Source organism: Myxocyprinus asiaticus, chromosome 4 (assembly GCF_019703515.2).
Source record: "Myxocyprinus asiaticus isolate MX2 ecotype Aquarium Trade chromosome 4, UBuf_Myxa_2, whole genome shotgun sequence".
NCBI lineage: Eukaryota > Metazoa > Chordata > Actinopteri > Cypriniformes > Catostomidae > Myxocyprinus > Myxocyprinus asiaticus.
Genome location: NC_059347.1, coordinates 49,476,424 through 49,497,500, shown reverse-complemented (window position 1 = coordinate 49,497,500; position 21,077 = coordinate 49,476,424). Strand labels below are relative to the sequence as shown.

Here is a 21,077-nt window from a genome sequence, read left to right as displayed (position 1 = left end):
TTAGAATTTCATAAGAGACCTGAAGCTTGTCTTATTTTGAAATGTCTGCACTCCCAGTTGTGAGCTCACTGATGGCTGATTCGCTGAAGAAAGTCTGAGTTCAAACCCTGATTTATGAAAAAGACCCGGTTCAAAGAGTCATTTATTCATGACTCTCTTGCTCTGGGTTCGTTGTTGGGTGCAGTGCAGCAAGCTCATCATCACAATAGAACAGATGAAATGCGGTTTCAAAGATGTATTCAGTAACTCACAAGATATCTGACGAAGCCGTATATGAACGCACACAACCGGACTGTCGCCAGTGGCGACTATGTTTTAAATTATTTTCGCAATCAATCATTTTTGGTCGCATTTGCAACCATTTTAGTCGCAATCTGGAACCCTACCACACCATCATATTGTGTCTGAACACATGGATTTAACCACTGGTGTCATATGGATTACTTTTATGCTCCCTTTATGTGAATTTTGGAGCTTCAAAATTTTGGCACCCATTCACTTGCATCATATGGACCTACAGAACTGAAATATTTTCCCAAAAATCTTCATTTGTGTTCTGCAGAAGAAAGAAAGCCATACTCATCTGGGATGCCAGGAGGGTGAGTAAATGATGAGAGAATTTTCATTTTTGGTGAACTATCCCTTTAATGTCCCAGCTTAAGTCATTTGTAGGTTGACATCCCCCAAGGTGTAAACACTACTGCCTCAGTGGTGCTTTCAAAACATTGTTCCGTTTATTGAAGCAATCCAACATTCTGGCTTAACCGACGGCATGAGTGGGAAACTTGTTTGGAAACAATCGTACAATTATTTTTGCAATTATTTGGTGCCATTAGTGGTGCAGAAATCACACATTTCACCTTTAATTTAAAATGTTACAGTATTTGAAAAAGGTTTGCTTTGTATTTCTTTTTCATTCATGTAATTTTTTGCCGTAGGTTTTAATGTGTAGTCTGTCTGTCATCATTCATTTTGTGGCATTTGTAATTATTGATTGAGAGTTTATTCAATAGTGCATCGTGGCATATATTGACATTATTAACTCTCTATTTTAGGAAAGAGGTTGATGACTTTTTTGCAGTAAGTGATGCAGGTTCAACAAAAAGAAATGCATTATCCATCTTCAAAATGGCAAGGAAGTTGTTATTCATATTTTGCAAGGAAGATAAGTTGGTGAGCATCACATATTATATTAAGAACAACAACAATATTTGCACTCATTATTGTGAAATGTGTTTATAGTAATGAAGCTGTTGGTTTTTTTTTTGTGCACAGAGGTTTGAGAAGCTGTGTAGAATCATACTAAGTAGCATGGAAGTTGAGAATGAACCTAAAGTAAGTCTTTAACCAAGCAGTCTTTGACGTCTTATAGTCTCATTTGTTACATTAGTTCCGTGATGTTGCATTGTTGTGACAGACTTTTGCTTCTCTAGGTTTGGTATGTTTCTCTGGCTCTTTCAAAAGACCTCACCATCCCCTGGCTCAAACAGATCAAAGATGTGCTCTGGGTCTCCTGTGAATTCCTGAAAAAACTTAAGGTGTTTCCTTGTAGTAATAATAGTGCTTGTGATCTGTTAAAACATCCATTTGTTGAGTTTTTTTTAAACAATCATTAAAGTTCTGTAATAGCATATCTCTTCAATTTTGAGTCTGTCAGGTATCTGTGCACATAGGTTAGGCTGTGCTCCTTGATGAATGCTTACTTCCTGTTTTCCATCTCTGTCTGCAGCCTGACATACTGCAAGATAATAAATTGGTGACTCTGTACTTGACAATGCTGATAACTTTCACAGACACATCAACATGGAAAATTGTCAGAGGAAAAGGTTTGTCACATGTAATTAGTGCCGGTGAGACAATTTACAGCCTAAAATACATACTGGGAAACCCTAATTGAATTTTCTGTGTTTTATTTTTTTAAGGAGAGGCTCTCAAGCCTGCTTTAAACAGGATTTGTGAGAACATCATGGGACATCTCAATCAGAAGGGCTTCTACTCTGTACTTCAGGTACTGCTCATTTAAATCAGAATCTCGTCACTACCTGTCAGCGGTTAATTTGAATGAATTTTAATATGTTTGAACTAGTCTAACACGATCTTAGAGCTTGAACTTCAAACATATTTATAACACTGTCTTTCCTGTTTGCAGATTCTTCTTACCAACGGACTGGCAAGATCCAGACCCTCCCTTTCCAAAGGAACCCTCACCGCCATTTTTACGCTGTCACTCAGGTCAGTTGCTGTGGGAACCAGGTTTGCCCTCTAAGACATCTTGGGGTCTGATTACATCAGTAAATGATTTCTGTGAAGTAGCTGATTAGCTTTTGGTCCTGGTGTATTGCAGGCCTGTTATTGCTGCACATTTCTCAGACAACCTGCTGAGGTCTTTCCTTCTCCACATCATGTCTGTTCCAGCATTCGTCTCTCACCTCAACACACTTACTCCAGATGTAAGAAAACCCCCCCACATTTTTTAAAAGTATAGCAAAACCACACACTTGCACACACATCTTAAAGTAAACATGAAATCAAAATTGACCCTGTTTACTTTTTTAATACATGTTCCTGTGGCCTCATGTATAAAACTTGCTGTAGATTTCATACTAAAAGTTTTTGCGTAAGCATAAATGTTCAGATTAATAAAACCAAACGTGTGCCAGAACCTGCACCAAGTTTTGTTTATAAATCCCAGTTAGCAAAAGATTGTGCGTACATGCACGTGCTTTATTCCCCACCCGTTTCCTCCCCAAAATAACCATAAATGGGGCTTACAATGCCTGTTTTTACTATGCATAATTTTATATGCAGATGAGGTTAAGATAATATACACACTGAAGCCTACCTGTTGCATGTGAATAGATGCTGCTGCTAAAAAAATCAGTTCTTAATCTTTTTGTTTTAGTGTAAAAATATCTAAACATCCATTAAACAAGATAGGCGGCCTGAGTAGCTCAGTGGTAAAAATGTCTACCACCCCTGGAGTTCGCTAGTTCGAATCCCAGGGCGTGCTGAGTCTCCTAAGCAACCAAATTGGCCCGGTTGCTAGGGAGGGCAGAGTCACACTCGTGGTCGCTATAATCTGGTTCGTTCTCGGTGGGGTGCGTGGTGAGTTGAGCGTGGTTGCCGTGGTGGATGGCGTGAAGTCTCCACACGTGCTATGTCTCTGTGGCAACGCGCTCAACAAGCCACGTGATAAGATGCGTGGGTTGACGATCTCAGACGCGGAGGCAACTGGGATTCGTCCTCCGCCATCCGGACTGAGGCGAATCACTACGCGACCACGAGAACTTAAAAAGCACATTGGGAATTGGGCATTCCAGATTGGGAGAAAAAGGGGAAAAAATCCCCCCCACCGAAAAAAAAAAAATTTAAACAAGATAAATTTACCCAAGAAGCACAATTATACATTATATTAATACTTGTTTACAGAGAATAAATGGAAGCACTTTATTTTTACAGTACTGTTTTACATTTACGTACTATATAACTATTACAACAACTACAGTAATTGCTAGGTACTAAACCTAACCCTAACCTTAACCCATATTAAGGACATATAGTTACCTAACATTACTCAGTACTTTCATGGGTAAGTACACTGGAAGTATACTGGAAGTACACATACTGTAAAATAAAGTGCAACCGAATGTATCTTATATTATATTATAAGTTATACTCACACCATTGGGAAATTTTTATTTTTTTATTATTATTTACTTTTGTATTAAGCAGTTCTTTTATTGTATTATCCAGATTGTATTAAGTGTTTTTAGGATGGTTTTTATAGGTCCTTAAAATATATATATATTTTTTCTGGAAGATTAAGATTTTATTTCCTGGAAGAAAAAAAGATGGTAAGAAAAATATTTTTACAGTGTAAAACACTGTGACATCATTAGATTTCAGCCTTTTTTTAAAAAATAAAACGTGTAAGCTTATCTTTTGTTTTGTGTGGTTTTTTTATAATGTTTTCAGACCACGAACAGAGTTGTCATTGCATTTTGTGCCGGGATTACTGGTAAATGGGGCAGGAAAGATATTTTATGTATATGTTGTGCAGTGCTGCACCTGTGTGCTGCTGTACAGTACCGTGTTTCTAATAAGACCTATCCGGACAGCTGACCACCAGTCTTTGCAGTGGTCCATTCGACTACTGAATGCGTCAGTTTTACCAAGTCAAGTGTGCATCACATTATTTGAATGCTATTCTTTACCTCGGAGCATGATTTCTGTAATGGAACACAATCCCAAGACTTCGATAACCACAAAAATCACAAGACAAGAAATTAAAAGTATATTACCTCCGTATGATGCCACGGGAAAGTCTTCCAAAAGCCTTGCAACCATTACCAATATTTCCTTTCTATAGCTTATATTTCTATGCATTTTCAGTTAACAATTAATATAGCCTTATACTGACTGCATTACAGTTAATTCTGATTCGAATGATTAACTCCATATGTATATATATACATACATACTCATTCTAAATGTAGCTGATTTTATGAGAAGTGGAGTTAATAGTCATTGTTTTCAGAACATTAATTGGCCAGTTGGAGTTGCAGATTTACACACACTAGTAAAAGAGTGTGAACGCGTAGTCAAGAGTGTGTGGACAGTGCGCACATATTTACGGTAATTTTTTTAATATAAATTCCAGTGTGTGTGTGTGTGGGAAATTGCGTACTCACATTTCCAGGCCCATTTTGTATGTACGCAATGTTTATGCATTAGGCCACCTGGTCTTATTTTGCATGATGCAGATAGAATGTAATACAGCCTCTTTTTTTTTTTTTTAAATCTGTAAAAAAAAAAAAAGATTTCTTGCAGTATTTTCTTTTATTAAAAAATAAAAGTTTACTCGGACATGCAGCGAAAGTCCACCAACACAAGCAGCCCAGTTTATAATCCAACAATACTCTTACTTCTGTCATCTGATTTCTGAGAAAGGGATTTCACCTATCTGAATTTGTGCTTGTGCAGTGTATGGTCACTATCCAGACTCATGACCTCTTTCGCAAGTTCATCTTATTTCTGAGCCGGGAGGAGCAGTGTTTGGATATCTGTGTCTGTCTGGAGGGAAGCCACACTCTCTGCTTACTGGGTGAGCATATGTGCTTTTTGCACAAAAACTTCAAAGTAAAAGTAAAACAAAGTATATATTAAAATTGGAGAACAATGGTGGAGAGGTCTTAAGAATAATTTCTTGGCATATATTTGAACTGTTGGACTGTTTTCATACTTTGCTTGGTTGTGATTCCTAGATCAGGGACTTTCAAACTTTTGGGGTCCGAAAAAAAAAAAAAATTAAAAGTAAATGTGTAGAAAAAAAGTTTTACGTTACAGAATTTGACATTTATAATGGTTTCATTCTGCTTTTTAAAGACTGTTTGGAAATAATGAGATTTATCATGATATATTATAACGTAAAACAGGGAAAATCTGCATATAGGTTTGTGATAAAAAAAAACAAACAAAAAAACAATCTTGAGCCTTTAGCTGTGTGTGTGTGTGTGTGTGTGTGTGTGTATATATACATCTATATTTTTTTTTTTGTGTTTTTTTTTTTTTTTTAAGAGAAAAATCCAAGGCACTCACGTAGTATAAATTAAAAAGCCTTCATTTAACCGGGCTACAACATCTAAAACAGCCAACGCATTTCGGTTAAGAAAGCCTTCATCACTGATTCCACCACAACACTTTTGGTGGAATTTTGTCCCACTCTTCTTTGCAGAACTGCTTTAGCCAGATTGTAGGGTTTTTGAGCATGAATTGCCTGTTTAAGGTCCTGCCACAGCATCTCAATCAGGTTCAAGTCAGGCCTTTGACTAGGCCACTCCAAAACTTAAATTTTGCTTCTTTTGAGCCATTCAGAGGTGGACTTACTCCTATGCTTTGGATCATTGTCTTGCTGCATAATCCAGTTGCGCTTGAGCTTCAACTCACTGACTGATGACCGGACGTTATCCTTTAAGATTTTCTGGTAGAGAGCAGAATTCATGTTTCCCTCAGTTATTGCAAGTCGTCCTGGCCCTGAAGCAGCAAAGCATCCCTACACCATCACACTACCACCACCATGCTTGACCGTAGGTATGATGTTCTTTTTGTGGAATTCTGTGTTTGATTTACGCCAGATGTAGGCGGGACCCCTGTCTTACAAACAGTTCCACTTTCGACTCATCAGTCCACAGAACATTTTCCCAAAAGGTTTGAGGATCATCAAGGCGTGTTTTGGAAACATCAGATGAGCCTTAATGTTCTTCTGGGTTAGCAGTGGTTTTAGCCTCACTGATCTTCCATGGATGGCATTTTTGGCCAGTGTCTTTCTGATAGTGGAGTCATGAACAGTGATCTTTATTGATGCGAGAGAGGCCTGCAGTTCCTTGGATGTTGTCCTTGGCTTTTTTGTGACTTCCTGGATGAGTTGTTGCTGTGCTCTTGGAGGAATTTTGGAAGGTCAGCCACTTCTGGGAAGGTTCACTACTGTGCCAATTGTTCTCCATTTGGAGATAATGGCTCTCACTGTGGTTCTTTGGAGTCCCAGAGCATTTGAAATAGCTTTGTAACCCTTCCCAGACTGATGTATTTCAATCACCTTTTTCCTCATAATTTCTGGAATTTCTTTCAACCTTGGCAGAGTGTGCTACTGGGTGAGACTTTTTAGCCAACTTCATGCTGATGAAAAAGTTATATTTGAGTGTTGATTTGATTGAACAGGGCTGGCAGTAATCAGGCCTGGGTGTGTGGGTGTGCTGAACCCCATTATGAATGCAGTTTCATAGATTTTTCACACAGGCCCAGTTGGTATTGGATAACGTTTTTGCTTCAAAATAACATTATCATTTAAAAACTTTTGTGTTTACTCAGATTTCCTTTGTGTTATGTTAGATTTTGTTTGAAGTTTTGAAACAATTTAGTACAGGATGAGATATACACAAATACAGGATGGGGGCAAATACTTTTTAACAGCACTGTATATGTATGTATTTATGCACAAAGTGCTAAGAAGTTATTAATGAATTACAAAATGGTTTTAGATAAACCATCAGGTCAAAATTGACCTGCTAATGCAAAAGGTGTTTGCAGATTCTGAATGCAGTAGGAGGGATAATTTTTCAGTTTCTCTCCAGGTTTATACAAAAGATTAATTGTGAGAATTAAAAGAAATTAGACACTGTAATCTTAATACAAAATAAATATTTTAATTATGTCTTTTGGCTTAAGTATAATGAGAATATAATTATTTCATTTATTAACATGTTATCTTTATAATATTATACATAATATTTTTCTTACACAGTAAAATTGGGTCTTTATGCATGGAACTATATAGTTGCCTTTATATTTTGGAAGCGGGGTCCCTCGCAAGGGTATCATCATATTTTGGGTGTCCTTGGCATTGAAATTGATCATGTATTTCATAATCTGTCTTTTGTTTTGTTTCCAGGTAATCTTATTCAGCTGGGTTACTTTAATGTCAAAGTCCTAGAGCAGGAAGCCAGTCACTTTGTCAAGAATTTGACAGATATGTTGTCATACTGTCAGAGATATGTTTATCAGAAGAAATCCAACCTCACACACTGGCACCCAGTGTTGGGCTGGTTCTCGCAGACTGTTGATTATGGGTATGTTTATCTAATGTTGACAAAATACAGCAGCTGGCACTTCCTAGATTTACATCTTGTGGTATTTATTTTCTCTCTCTCTCCCTCTTTCTCTCCAGGCTTAATGAGTCTATGCCGTTGGTAACGAAGCAGTTACAGTGTCTGTGGGGAGTGCCTGTGATCTGCACTCTCTTCTGTGACGTTCTCAGCAAAAAGCTGGAGACTCAAGAACCCACCCCAATGCCGCCACCTCAGCCATCCACACTACAGAATAACCTGCCTGTAAAAAGTGAGACTTTCACATTTTTCACTCTTCTTACAATCCTTTAAGTGCAAAAGTATTCCTATTATTGGGCCCATAAGACAGTTTGGTATATGCTTACACATGGACCATACTTAGCAGGGCAGCCTTAGTGGTTAACCTCTTGGGCTAAAAAAAAAAAAGAGTCATCCACTCACCCTCATGTCCATTATTAAAGCGACATGAGGTGGAGTAAATGAATACAGAATTTACATTTACGGATTAACCCTGTATGATTAGATCTCTTCAAGCGGGCATTCCAGAAGTCTGCTTCTGTACGGAACATCCTGAAACCGATCGGTGGGAAGCGGGTTGACTCGGCTGAGGTCAAGAAGGTGTGCAGTATTTGTGTGCTGTATCAGACGGCCCTAACCACACTCACACAGATCCGCCTCCAGATCCTCACAGGTACATACTTTTTTATATGAAATCAGTATTGATTGATTTTCACACATCTATCATGGTATCCACGGGTCATTAAAAAGTCTTAAATTACAATATCCGAGGTATCCTTTTTTTTTTTTCTTTTTTAAACATTTCCCTCATCGGGCCTTAAGGTTGAATGAAAACCTTTCACGCCTGGCAGATAGCAGAGAATAGAGTGGGTGCGCGGTTTTTACGTATACGTTCAGTGTACATATGCACTGATTCCATGAGTGCTGCTCCAGGGCTCGAGATATTCCCCATTCATTTTCTCCATTGTCATTTCAACATTAACAGACTGGGCGATTACATGAGAAGACACATTTCACTAAGTTGTACCATATCTTTCTACATACCCTCAGATGTTCATTCATGTTTTTTTTCGTGCTATAAGTCAGTGGCGGTTGTAGAGGGGGGCAGCAGCTCCCCCACTGTCAAAAGACAGAACCCCCCCCCCCCCCCCCCCAAGTCAGACGATATAACACTCGTACCCTGCCCGGCCCCCGTTATGAAAAATCCTGGCACCGCCCCTGCTATAAATTACATCTGACTCAAATGATGGAGCGTGACACAATTTGTGCATCTGTAGCTGTAACTGGCGCTGTCCTGTGCTTTCACTCTGCGTTGGTGTGTGTGGAGATAATGAGACTAGATGCCGATGACATCATTTTTCAAAACAGAGGTCCCACGTTGAATTAACTAATTTTGAAGTTAATACAAACATTAGTGTAAAAAGTTAGTACAATATTTTGGGATATCACACGATACTGTTTATAAAAAAAAATAAATATTGAGTATTAATATCTGCTTCATAGATAATGGTAAAACTGTACATATTAAAAGCAGTATGTATACAATTTGGAACAAAAGACAGCTATGTTTGTGATATCTGGAGAATATATCTGATATCTGGTGGAAGCACTTTCCACCACTGAGGAACAGAGAATATGAATGATCTGTGATACGTTGCAATGGAACCACCAGGCATCGCTCATTCTTAGACTGCAGGGAGCAAGAGGGGGCATAGACATGGAGGAGTGAATTAAGGTAAGAGGTGCTATTCCATTGGCTGTCCTGAAGGCCAGAGTCAATGCCAAGTGAATATACAAATCTGAAAACATGACACAGTATCACAGAAAAGGAGATGACAGTGTTTAACCAGATTTGAAATGAGGAACAATGTAAATCGTTAAATGAACACTGCCATTTCCACCAAAATAAAGGCTCCAAGTCTGCCAAAATAAAAGCTCAGAATGAAGGTTAAGTAAATACTGCAGAAATATATTATTATTATATAAAACAAATCTAATCCTCAAAATTATAATAATTCAATTTTATATTATGATAATAAACTTGAAAGGAACCCACAATGATAATATTATTAATAATATAATAAAATGATATTCAAATGCTTTCCAAAAAAGTGAGTCAAATTGTACTGTAAATTTTGCACATACTGTTAATTCACAAAAATATTTTAGTAAAAATATACAGTATGCTGGTAAATACCGCTTTTTATTATGCCAACTAAACTGCTGTATTGGTGCAAATAAATTTCAACTGATTCATTGTTTATAGTAATTAACATAAGCATAAGTAATGGAATTTAATAACTACTGTAGATGTCTGCATAAAAATAGGCATGGTAAGCATAGAGCATCAAACCAGTCCTTTACTCTCGCATTAGCAATGTGTCATTTTAATGTGACTTCATGTTGCATGTAGTGGTGTGTGTATATGTATACCTATATAAGTATATGCATTAACCCTGATAGTGATTGAAGTAACAAGCAAGTCTGAAATATTTTTGAAAAGGGTATTAAAAAGTATTAAATTGGATGAGCTGACACCTGCAGATACCCTGTCTGTGAATGCTCATTTAAGCAGGTATATATAAGTATATTGTATTTTAGTTGATATGTGGCCTAGCGGTTTGCGGATATAATCTGACACTTTGAAAATTCAGTTTATGTTCCAGTTTCTCCCTGTTCTCTCCATCATTCCTGTCCTCCATATATTGTGCTTATCAACAAAAGTGGCCAAAAGGACAAAACCAGTGTTAAAGGGTTAGTTCACCCAAATGAAATTTCTCACATCATTTACTCACTCTCATGCAATCCAGGCTGTGTATGACTTTCCTTCTTCTGCAGAACACAAATTAAGATTTTTAGAAGAATATCTCAGCACTGTAGGTCCATACAATGCAAGTGAATGGTGACCAGAACTTTGAATCTCCAGAAATAACATAAGTCAGCATAAAAATAATTCATATGACTCCAGTGGGTAAATCCATGATTTAGAAGTGGTATTATAAGTGTGGGTGAGAAACAGATAAATATTTAAGTCTTTTTTTTTTTTTTATTTACCATAAATCTCCACCTTTGACCTGCCCTGACCAGTAGGTGGCAATATGCATGAAGAATGCTAATGGCCAAAAAACAAAAGAGGAGGAACGTGGAAGTGAAAGTGGACATTTATAGGAAAAAGGACATAAATATTGATCTGTTTCTCATGCACACCCATCATATCTCTTCAGAAGACTTGGATTTAACCACTGGAGTCATATGGATTACTTTTACGCTGACTTTGTGATTTTTGCAGATTCAAAGTTCTGATCACCATTTGCTTGCATTGTATGTACCTACAGAGCTGAAATATTATTTTAAAAATCTTCATTCGTGTTCTGCAGAAGAAAGTCATACACATTTGGAATGGCATGAGGGTAAGTAAATGATAAGAGTTTTCATTTTTGGGTGAGCTATCCCATTAACTATGGAATTACCTAAAAGAATTTATGATTTCATAATAAAAATCTGTTTCCAGGACTGACGTATCTTGATGAGCTGCTCCCTAAGCTCTGGGCATTTATCTGTGAGCTTGGCCCTCAGGGTGGGCTCAGACTCTTCCTGGAGTGTCTCAATAATGACACAGAGGAATCCAAACAGCTTTTGGCCATGCTCATGCTCTTCTGTGACTGCTCAAGACATCTCATCACGTAAGTGTTGTATAAACACTGTATCAAGTCCTGCTGTTTAACGCCAACCTCCTTACTAATGAGACATGGGTAATTTTGAGCTAATACATGTACACTTGCACCTGTATTTGATATCAGTGAATATGTGTGTGTTTTTTTTGTTTTGTTTTTTTATTACTAACAGGATTCTGGATGACATAGAGGTCTATGAGGAACAGATTTCTTTTAAAATGGAAGAGCTTGTCACCATTTCCTCGTTTCTCAACACATTTGTATACAAGATGATCTGGGATGGTATTTTAGGTGAACAAACTTTTGTTAACCCCTACCCAATGAATGCTTAAACATTTATATAGAGAGACTCTGGATCAGTCATTTATAACAGTTATTTATCAGCAGTCTTTTGTAGCAGTTGCAGTTCGAGTTAGATAATATGCATATGTGCCCAATGGTAATGTGCTCTTTTTTTTTGAATGTGGTCATTAACTTGCAGAGAATGCCAAAGGGGAGAAGTTGGATCTGTTCCACAGTGTTCACGGCTGGCTGATGGTTCTGTATGAGCGGGACTGTCGTAGGAAATTCACTCCTGAAGATCATTGGCTCCGCAAGTGTGTCACCCTCAGATATTACTGAGAAAAACATTCAAAATGAAACACTCTGTTTTTGCTTTAGGGTCTCGGTTAAAGTCATCACAAAAAACAAATGTGAAATTGATTAATTTTTTTTGTTTTGTCTGTGTGTCTCATACAGAGATCTGAAGCCCAGTCTGTTGTTCCAAGAGCTGGAGAAAGGCAAGAGGAGAGCACAGCTGCTACTACAGTACATTCCTCATGTCATCCCACACAAAAACGTGAGTTAAACTCAAATCCGGACATTTATTTCTCACAAGTCAAGTTACTCAATTTAAAGGGATAGTTCACCAAAAATGTAAATTCTCTCATAATTTACTCAGACTCATCACTTTCTTTCTTCTGCTGAACACAAACACAGATTTATAGAATATTTCAGCTCTGTAGGTCCATACAATACAAGTGAATTGTGACCAATCCTTGAAGCTCCAAAATCACAAAGGCAGCATAAAAGTAATCCATATGACTCCAGTGGTTTACAGTATATGTCTTCTGAAGCGAAATGATCACTTTGGGTGAGAAACAGATCAATATTTAAATCCTTTTTATTTTACTATAAATCTCCACTTTAACTTTCACTTTCAGTATGTGAAAGTGGAAATTTATAGGAAAAAAGACTTAAATATTGATCTGTTTCTCAAACACACGTATCATATCACTTCTGAAGATATAAATTAAACCACTGGAGTCATATGGATTACATTTATGCTGCCTTTATGTAATTTTTGGAGCTTCAAAGGTCTTGCCACCATTCACTTGCATTTTATGGACCTACAAAGCTGAGATATTTTTCTAAAAATGTTTGTGTTCAGCAGAAGAAAGCAAGTCATACACATCTTGGATGGCGTGAGGGTGAGTAAATGATGGGAGAATTTTTATTTTTGGGTAAACTATCCCTTTAACCCAGGCTCTACAGTAGTGTTGCTTAACTAAAGTGCTCAAAAGATTTAGTCTCCATTTTTTTTTTTTTTACTGTATCAGATTCATGAATCAATCTGCCTTTGTTGATTTAAATGGAGTGTGATGCCTTTCTCTTGTCACAGAGGGTGCTGCTGTTCCGGAACATTGTGACAAAAGAGAAAGAGTCTTTAGGATTGGTGGAGACCAGCTCCGCCTCTCCCCATGTAACTCACATAACTATTCGTCGATCACGGATGTTGGAGGTAATAGCTGCTTCATAATTTCCAAAACTGTCACAGTAAATACTTTGGATGATGGTAATGACTGCGCACAATGGATAAAGCCACCTGTGCTGGTAATTGCAATGACATAAGTACCTTTATGAATGTCTCTGTTCCTCACTTCCTTTAGGATGGTTATGATCAACTGCGACGTCTGCCTGTCAACTCCATTAAGGGGGTGATCCGAGTTAAGTTTGTGAATGATTTGGGAGTGGATGAGGCTGGAATTGACCAGGATGGTGTATTTAAAGAGTTCTTAGAGGAGATCATCAAGAAGGTTTTTAACCCAGCCCTCAACCTCTTTAAGGTATACACCGTTTTCTCATACTCAAAAGGGTCACACAGTAGTTATAAAGCATTTAATGCTGGGAGCAGTTCACCTAAACAAATTCCTTGTTAGCCTAATAAACTTCAACTTCGTCTATTTCTTCTTTCTCTGTTTCAGACCACCAGTGGGAATGAGAGATTATACCCTTCCCCAACCTCAAGCATCCATGAGAATCACCTTCAGCTCTTTGAGTTTGTTGGAAAGATGCTGGGAAAGGCCATGTACGAGGGCATTGTGGTGGATGTGCCGTTCGCCTCCTTTTTTCTCAGTCAGGTCCTGGGTCATCATCACAGCACCTTTTACAGCTCCATAGACGAGCTGCCTTCTCTCGACTCGGAGTTCTACAAGAACCTCACCTCCATAAAGGTCAGTGCCAATGTAAATTTAATACCACAATTATTAACTCCATAATAGATCTGAACTAGGGCTGGGGATAGGACGATGTTATCGGATATCGATGATATCTTACAAAGGTCCCGATGCCGATTGCAACACTCAATTGACAGACGATGATCGACAAAATCGGGAAATGGCAAAACCATTGATCTGGAAAGTCAGCAAATATATCAAACAGTAGCCCAGGGAGTGAAACTACCACCTGCCACCCACCAAATGTGACAAGGCTGAATCCAGTTCGCAAGCTCCTCATCCAAGTGTATTTCATGCGTGGGTAATTTTGCTAATTTATCCGCAACAGGCAGACGACCTGTAAGACGTCTCGACTCGGAGTGACGCATGACAAGACATTCTGTTTGTCACAAAGACACACGCTTGAAGAAACACACTTTATTATATTTTTAAGAACAGACAAAAGAAAAGCGGTCAAAGCTTGTGTCTGATTCGCTGTTTGTTCAGAGGCGTGCAGCACAAGTCTGTCTTGTGGAACAGACGCATGCAGGCATGCAGCACGCGAGCCTGTCTCATGGAACAAGTGCATATAAAGAGTTTTAACTCCTTTTTTTTTTTTTCTGTTTCATTAGTCTGAGAACTGTTTGCAAGAATGTCGTCTATGAGAATGCTGCAAATCATCTCCGATCATCTCAGGAGGTGCTGTGAGTTTAGTTCGCTTTATTTCCATAGACCAGGTCGCGGTTAACATGCCTTGTGAACGCAGCTCCGCAGGTTCAGTAATATATATCTTTGCATTAAAGAAACAGACGAAAGTGATTAAATCATGAAATAATACAACACACGTTCACCTTGAACCTAAATTTGAGTTCTATTTTCTTTTCTTTAGTGAGGTGGTTAAATAAGATTTTATGATCACTTCGTTATTTTATTGCTTTTTTCGTTTAGTTTGAAGTGCAATTTGAATTTAGAAACTTTTATTTTATGTTTATCGTGTTTCAATAAATGAATTTAATTTTTAAAGCAAAATCAATAAAGCAAAAATATTCACCGACCCTCGACAGGGGGTTGACGATATAATTGTATATCACGATATTTTTTAGGGCGATTATCGATAAAATAGTTTTTACATATCGCCCAGCCCTAATCTGAACTGTTGTTTAGCCAAGGCCATGCCTAGCATACCTTTTGATTTTATCTTGAGTTCTCCAATGATACATGGGTGCTTTTTAATTATATTATATCTTCATGTTCCTAAGTACTGCAGAGCTTACTGATTTTTATGCTTGTTAAAGCATGCGTTTGTAGATCTGAGCATAAAAAGGTCTACAATACCTGCTGAAGTTTCAAAAACTAATGTCTTTCATAGACTCATAAATGAAAATGGTTATTGAAATTATAATAATTTGGCTGATAGGGCCAAATTACAGCCAGTGTTCCTGTCTAAACTTGTTTGTTATAGTCTTCAGTTCATACACTCAGTAGTTGTGCTGTTTTTTCTCCTCTTACTGGCATTGGCTGGTGCCTCCCTGCCTGTGATAAGCAATGATTTACACTCAATGAAGTGGTGGAAAACTACACAGTAAAAGTTCGTTTTCACATTAGTAAGTGTTCTAAAAAGATGTTTCAATAAAGTTTGTCCTAAATCTGGGTATATCTATAATAATTAGTGGAAGGCAAGCATCACTATTACTATTGCTCAAATGTTGGAAAGATTTGGTGTAAAAAAAAAAAAAAAAAAAGTAATAAAGTACATAACTTGTCCCGCACCATTTGTACTACAGACATGTATGATACCAGAGCCCTTCTACCAATGGAGGCTAAAAGGTTAGCAACAAAATGCATAACGTGGCGGTCCCATAGACATTCTATGGGTGGTACACTGGTGAGGAGACCAGAGGCTGTTTTTTTTTTTTTTTTTGTTTTTATGGATGTCTATGGAGGAGATTCATCAGTGTGCTGAAAAAAAAAATGCTTTTGTGAGGAAACAGCTCATTACTTAATGGAATGACCGCCTGTCTGATAATCTTTAACATGTTTTACCCTAAACAATCCTTTTGGAGTTAACTATGTGTGGAGTTTACTACGATAAAATTGATGTTTTATAAGAGAAGACAGACAATTTTGCTACAGGTAGGTGTCAGTTTACGGCTCTCCCCATTCATTTGCATGGTTTCCGCAAACGGTGACTAACTGTCTTAACACGCTAGTTGACTGTTACGCACTCTCCAATGGTAAAATCGTGGATGTTATCTCAGTTTAAAAAAATTCTCAAATCCTCTATTGAGAAGTGGTTTGAGATATTATATATATATATATATATATATATATATATATATATATGAAAATTTGGTATTATCCATAACTGTGTGTTGATGATGTTTCAGCGTTACGATGGGGACGTCAGTGACCTCGGTCTGACATTATCATACGATGAGGAGGTGATGGGGCAGGTAATTGTCATTGTATCATCTTTACCCAATTTCATTTGTCTTATGACACAAGTTTTCCTCACTTTCTCATATGCTTACTCCTCTCTCTTTCTCTCTTCACAGTTAGTCTGTCATGAGCTAATTCCTGGGGGAAAGACCATGTCTGTCACTAATGAAAACAAGTGAGTCCATTTTCCTCTAATCGTGTGTAAACCAAATTTCCATGCCAATGTCACCTCCTGTTGCCATTTGATAAAGTACAAAGAAATGTAATGATGAAAGAACACATTGGTAGAGGAAGCAGAGTGTTTATTAAAAAAAAAAGAGGAATTAGAACCCACTGGCAAATCTGTGAGGACTGCTTTCTTTAACCTTTTAAAATCTATTGTTTACTTACAATTATATTCATGGACATAAGCAAGCCTAAAGAATTGGATAAAACAGAAGACTGTAATTCAATAACCTTTTTTTGTTATTAATCCTCAGGATCAAAACATTTCCTGGTTTTGTGTTAGATGTTATTCCAGTTAAATCTCTGTCCTCTCCACCCCCTCCAGGATCAGCTATATCCACTTGATGGCCCACTTCCGCATGCACACCCAGATCAAGGAGCAGACCGCTGCCTTCATCAGGGGCTTCCGCAGCATCATCAACCCAGAGTGGCTGCACATGTTTTCTACCCCTGAGGTTCAGAGACTTATCTCTGGAGACAACGCTGAGATAGACCTTGATGATCTCAAGTGAGCCTGCACTTAACTCTGGCCTGAAGAGTTTCAGTTTGTTAGATTGAAATTTTAGGTTCAGAATTTACAAAGACACTTAATTGTTTCCCAAAGGGAAATTTTGTTGTCTGTATATGAATTTAATTTAGTGGATTTAAATGAGCCATGTTAATAACACAGATATTGCATTCAATGAAATGGTATGAATGTATTATTCTAGTATACGATGCTGCCTGTAGATCTGTAAATCATAATATGGTTGTTATGAAACTGTCATAAGAACTGTCAGGGAAAGGTGTCCTTTGATTTCCTGTGTCTTCCAGGAAGCACACTGTGTACTATGGAGGCTTCCATAGCAGCCACAGAGTCATTCTTTGGCTATGGGACATCCTGTCCAGTGATTTCTCCCCTGAGGAGAGAGCCATGTTCCTGAAGGTAATACTCATCAAATCTGAACGTCTGCAATGTTTATTGATGTTTATAAATCGATAATAAACATTTTGATCTGTGCTCTACCACAGTTTGTCACCAGCTGCTCAAGACCTCCTCTGCTCGGTTTCGCCTACCTCAAACCCCCTTTCTCCATTCGTTGTGTGGAAGTGTCAGATGATCAGGTTAGATGTCAGCTTTCATTCTTTGAAGCTCCAAACTGTGTTCTTCAAATATCTCTATGCTTCATCTTACTTGTTTGTGCTTGACTCTTTCTGTAGGACACAGGTGACACTTTAGGTAGTGTGCTGCGTGGCTTTTTCACCATTCGTAAGAAGGAGCCAGGTGGTCGTCTCCCAACGTCCTCTACTTGCTTCAACTTACTCAAGCTGCCCAACTACAGCAAGAAGAGCATCCTAAGAGACAAACTCCGCTACGCAATCAGCATGAATACGGGCTTTGAGCTTTCATAACCCATAATTTACCCATGTGTGTTGGTTTATACCACACAAACACAAACTGTTACATTCACGCAGGAGTGGTGGTAGCAGTTAAGGTATCGATATACCCACACAAAGATCGAAGATTCAGTCGTACAGTAGAAGGAACAACAACTGAAGTTCAGAGATTAGATTCTTGCTCCATTGGAATTGGGACCTTCAATAAAGGCACTTAACCCTAAGTTGCTCAAGGAAGACTGTTCCATCAAAAAGTGTTCTCTGTCTTGTTCACTAAATGGCAAGCAAATTAAGTAACTCACTTGCTAATATAGTGGAAATGAGCTGAACGTATCCAGTCACACTGAGGATACCAACAGCAGAAGTATATTAGAGTATACTGACATTTACTTGCAAAGAACATTTAGACATAGTCACATCTTAGTCTCTGATTTTTTTGTTGTTGAAGTTTTTGAACCACTTGAAGATCCCTGTATTTAGTGTCATAGTAAAACATGTTGTTCTTAGCATTTGAAGCCATAAGAGCTCCAAACGCCTTATACAATCTGTTTTAAACCAGCTCAATGTAATGCCATCAAGTCATGCTGCTCTTAACCCCTTTATCAATGAAACCTCTCACATGGAGACTGAGTAACCCAGCTCCATGTGTGAATCCGAAAAGGCTCCAAATGTACTGATGTTTTTTGGTGTCCACTCATTAAAGAAGACTGCTAAACCTCCTCTACAGTGGACTCAGCAGTGGATGTACAGTGTAAGATCTGCAGAAACATTGCGTTGTCTCTCAGGTCTGCATGTCTCACTCCCCCGTGAAGGGAACAGGAAAGCAATACTAATGCAACGCAAGCCATACAACTCGAGACACAAAAGGAGGCTATGCCTGTTTGAATGACAAATGCTTTCAAACCCATAGCATATATTGCTAAACTTCTGCTAGACTTGAGGATAAAAGGTTCCAAGCACTGTTCATCGTCTTCAGCTTCTATGAACTTTCTCCTTTCTCATTTTAAACACTACATTGTCTCGCAACAGACCACATTATCGGACTGTTACGTGGTTATGAAAGCAGTGCTGCCCAATGACATGGTGACATTTTTTGCTCATTAAGTCATTTTAATTTCATTATTCAGTTCAAGAACAAAAGTAAAGCGATTTTAATTTAATCCCTTAATGCTGACTTCAGGAAATACTAATATAGGTGCTTGAAGCATGTATCTATTTCTTAAATTCTTTGCCATGTCTTGGTCTTTTTTTAATTTTTATTGAAGAATTAAAGGGTAAAATAGTGGCGGGACACAGAATAAATCACTGAAACAGTTAAACTCCAACTTTAAAGCAATCACAAAGTTGAGCTCATCATCAACTGCTTTCTCTGTCATCTCCCAGTACCTCTCTGCCCATCATTTAGCTGTGCACTACTGGAATTCAGCCATGAAGATGACTAGCTCTCAAACCAGCTCTTGTGGGAACTTTTTCTTATAGAGTGAGTGTTGGAATGACTACTTTGGAAGTTCTGTTTTTAGTGTTATTCCAAGTGGACAAAAAAATACAATAAAAAATAGGATTATCTCCCTTTGCATGATGTCACTGGATGATTCAAACCTGTGGTCCTGTTATTGAATTAGAGTTAAAGAATCACAATGCAACTTTTGCTCATCTTTGTCATTCCTTTTCTCCATGTCTCTCTCAGCACAGATTAGTCTTTCTTTTTTTCCTTTTTTTTTTTTTTAATCAGGTTGATACTCACAAAACCTGTCCAAAACATATCCGGGTCATATTTCACCCCATTCTGAATAAAGAAAATTAAGCTTATTTTAGTTAAGATTTTTTGCGAAGATTTAAAAAAAAAAAAAAGAATTCATGATAATTAAGCACATTTCCTTGCTAAATACTCAATTACTGTTTAAAAAAACCAAACAAAAAAAATGTATCTCAATTAAAAATTGTGAATAAAATCCTACATTATTTTAATTGTGAAGGAAAACTCTAAATGATCATCATGGTAGTATTTGTATTTTTAATTTTATTAAAAAATAAATTGTCTAGACAGGATGATTTTCATTACTGTATTACAGTAATGAGAATGTGTTATGAGTACACACACACACACACACATATATATATATATATATAATTGTGTGTGTGTATATATATATATATATATATATATATATATATATATATATATATAATATTATTAGTATTTATTTTTTGGTGAAATATGACCTGGACATTTCTTCAGTGAGAAAGAACCATTAGGCTTGTTTCCAGGACTCTTAAAGGGGCTAAGTAAACAGCATTAGTTATTTCAGAATGTTTCTTGAAAGCAAACCCTCTCCCTTTTTGTATGCAGTAAATGCAATATTATACAATGCTCCCACAAACATTATCTGTCTGTATCTCCCCTGCTGTCTCTACATTTGTTTTGATAAATCAAGGCATTAGAACACTATCTAATGCATAGAGACATTTGTAGATGTGTATGGAAAAACTGGCTTTGGTATCATGTAACATTTTGGAATGTATTGCTCATAATGTTAAGTTATTAATGTGCTGTGTCCCTATTACACAAGGGCTTAGACTGTATCATATAGCAGAGTTTTGAACTGACATTAGCATGCTATTTCCATTTGAAAGATGCTTAAGATTGTTGCAGTGGACCAGGAATGTTTTGGTATAAGGATGTAAATGCAAAAATCTTGATCCTGAGTCTGATTACCATGATGTCACAAAATCTTGCTCTTTCCTCAGATCATGTGGTGATCCTTGGAGAGGGATGTAACAACCTTTAAAGCACACAGTTTCTTATTTCTTTTGTGTCTTTGAATTTGGTTGCACTACTTGAACGGCAGGTTGAAATACACAGTATATTACAAAAGCAATGTCATTGTAAAGCTATTCATGTGTACAGTAATATTTCCTCTGTAAAATCTAAAAAGTAAACTTAATTTTTGATCAACCATGTAAACATTTGAATATCCTAATTTAAAACTTTACTAAACAACAAAGAATGTGTACAGTGTCATTTATTATCAGACTCTGTTAAGAATCTTGCCAGAAATGGTGAGTGATCGTGTTGGCAGTGTTAGATGTTTTACCCAAGGTTGCTGATGAAGGTTACCACTCCATCCACTGGAAGGAAATGTTTCTAGATTCTCATTGACCATAAGTTGCTGTAATGTAATTGTCAGTCTACGTTTAAAAAGAATAGTTCCCCAACTTTTAAGTGCTTCTCCTTGAGTGAAATGCAA

General features: G+C 37.4%; 1 protein-coding gene across 4 annotated transcripts in view; it reads left to right on the top strand.

Annotated features, from left to right (window-relative positions):
• The window catches only part of LOC127439694 (ubiquitin-protein ligase E3B-like), a 25,626-nt gene extending 4,789 nt beyond the window's left edge, over positions 1–20,837 (top strand). For all 4 annotated transcript variants that reach the window (XM_051695947.1, XM_051695946.1, XM_051695945.1 and 1 more), the window contains 24 exons: positions 1,056–1,173; positions 1,276–1,335; positions 1,434–1,538; positions 1,730–1,826; positions 1,923–2,008; positions 2,150–2,232; positions 2,345–2,450; positions 4,984–5,104; positions 7,448–7,625; positions 7,724–7,893; positions 8,146–8,313; positions 11,152–11,323; positions 11,487–11,605; positions 11,796–11,910; positions 12,053–12,152; positions 12,975–13,094; positions 13,243–13,419; positions 13,558–13,806; positions 16,176–16,241; positions 16,344–16,402; positions 16,778–16,960; positions 17,266–17,377; positions 17,464–17,556; positions 17,653–20,837. In XM_051695947.1, coding sequence (XP_051551907.1) covers positions 1,056–1,173; positions 1,276–1,335; positions 1,434–1,538; positions 1,730–1,826; positions 1,923–2,008; positions 2,150–2,232; positions 2,345–2,450; positions 4,984–5,104; positions 7,448–7,625; positions 7,724–7,893; positions 8,146–8,313; positions 11,152–11,323; positions 11,487–11,605; positions 11,796–11,910; positions 12,053–12,152; positions 12,975–13,094; positions 13,243–13,419; positions 13,558–13,806; positions 16,176–16,241; positions 16,344–16,402; positions 16,778–16,960; positions 17,266–17,377; positions 17,464–17,556; positions 17,653–17,844 — 3,049 coding nt within the window. In that variant the 3' untranslated portion in view covers positions 17,845–20,837. The remainder of the gene's footprint in view (positions 1–1,055; positions 1,174–1,275; positions 1,336–1,433; positions 1,539–1,729; positions 1,827–1,922; positions 2,009–2,149; positions 2,233–2,344; positions 2,451–4,983; positions 5,105–7,447; positions 7,626–7,723; positions 7,894–8,145; positions 8,314–11,151; positions 11,324–11,486; positions 11,606–11,795; positions 11,911–12,052; positions 12,153–12,974; positions 13,095–13,242; positions 13,420–13,557; positions 13,807–16,175; positions 16,242–16,343; positions 16,403–16,777; positions 16,961–17,265; positions 17,378–17,463; positions 17,557–17,652) is intronic.
• The last annotated feature ends 240 nt before the right edge of the window (positions 20,838–21,077 follow it).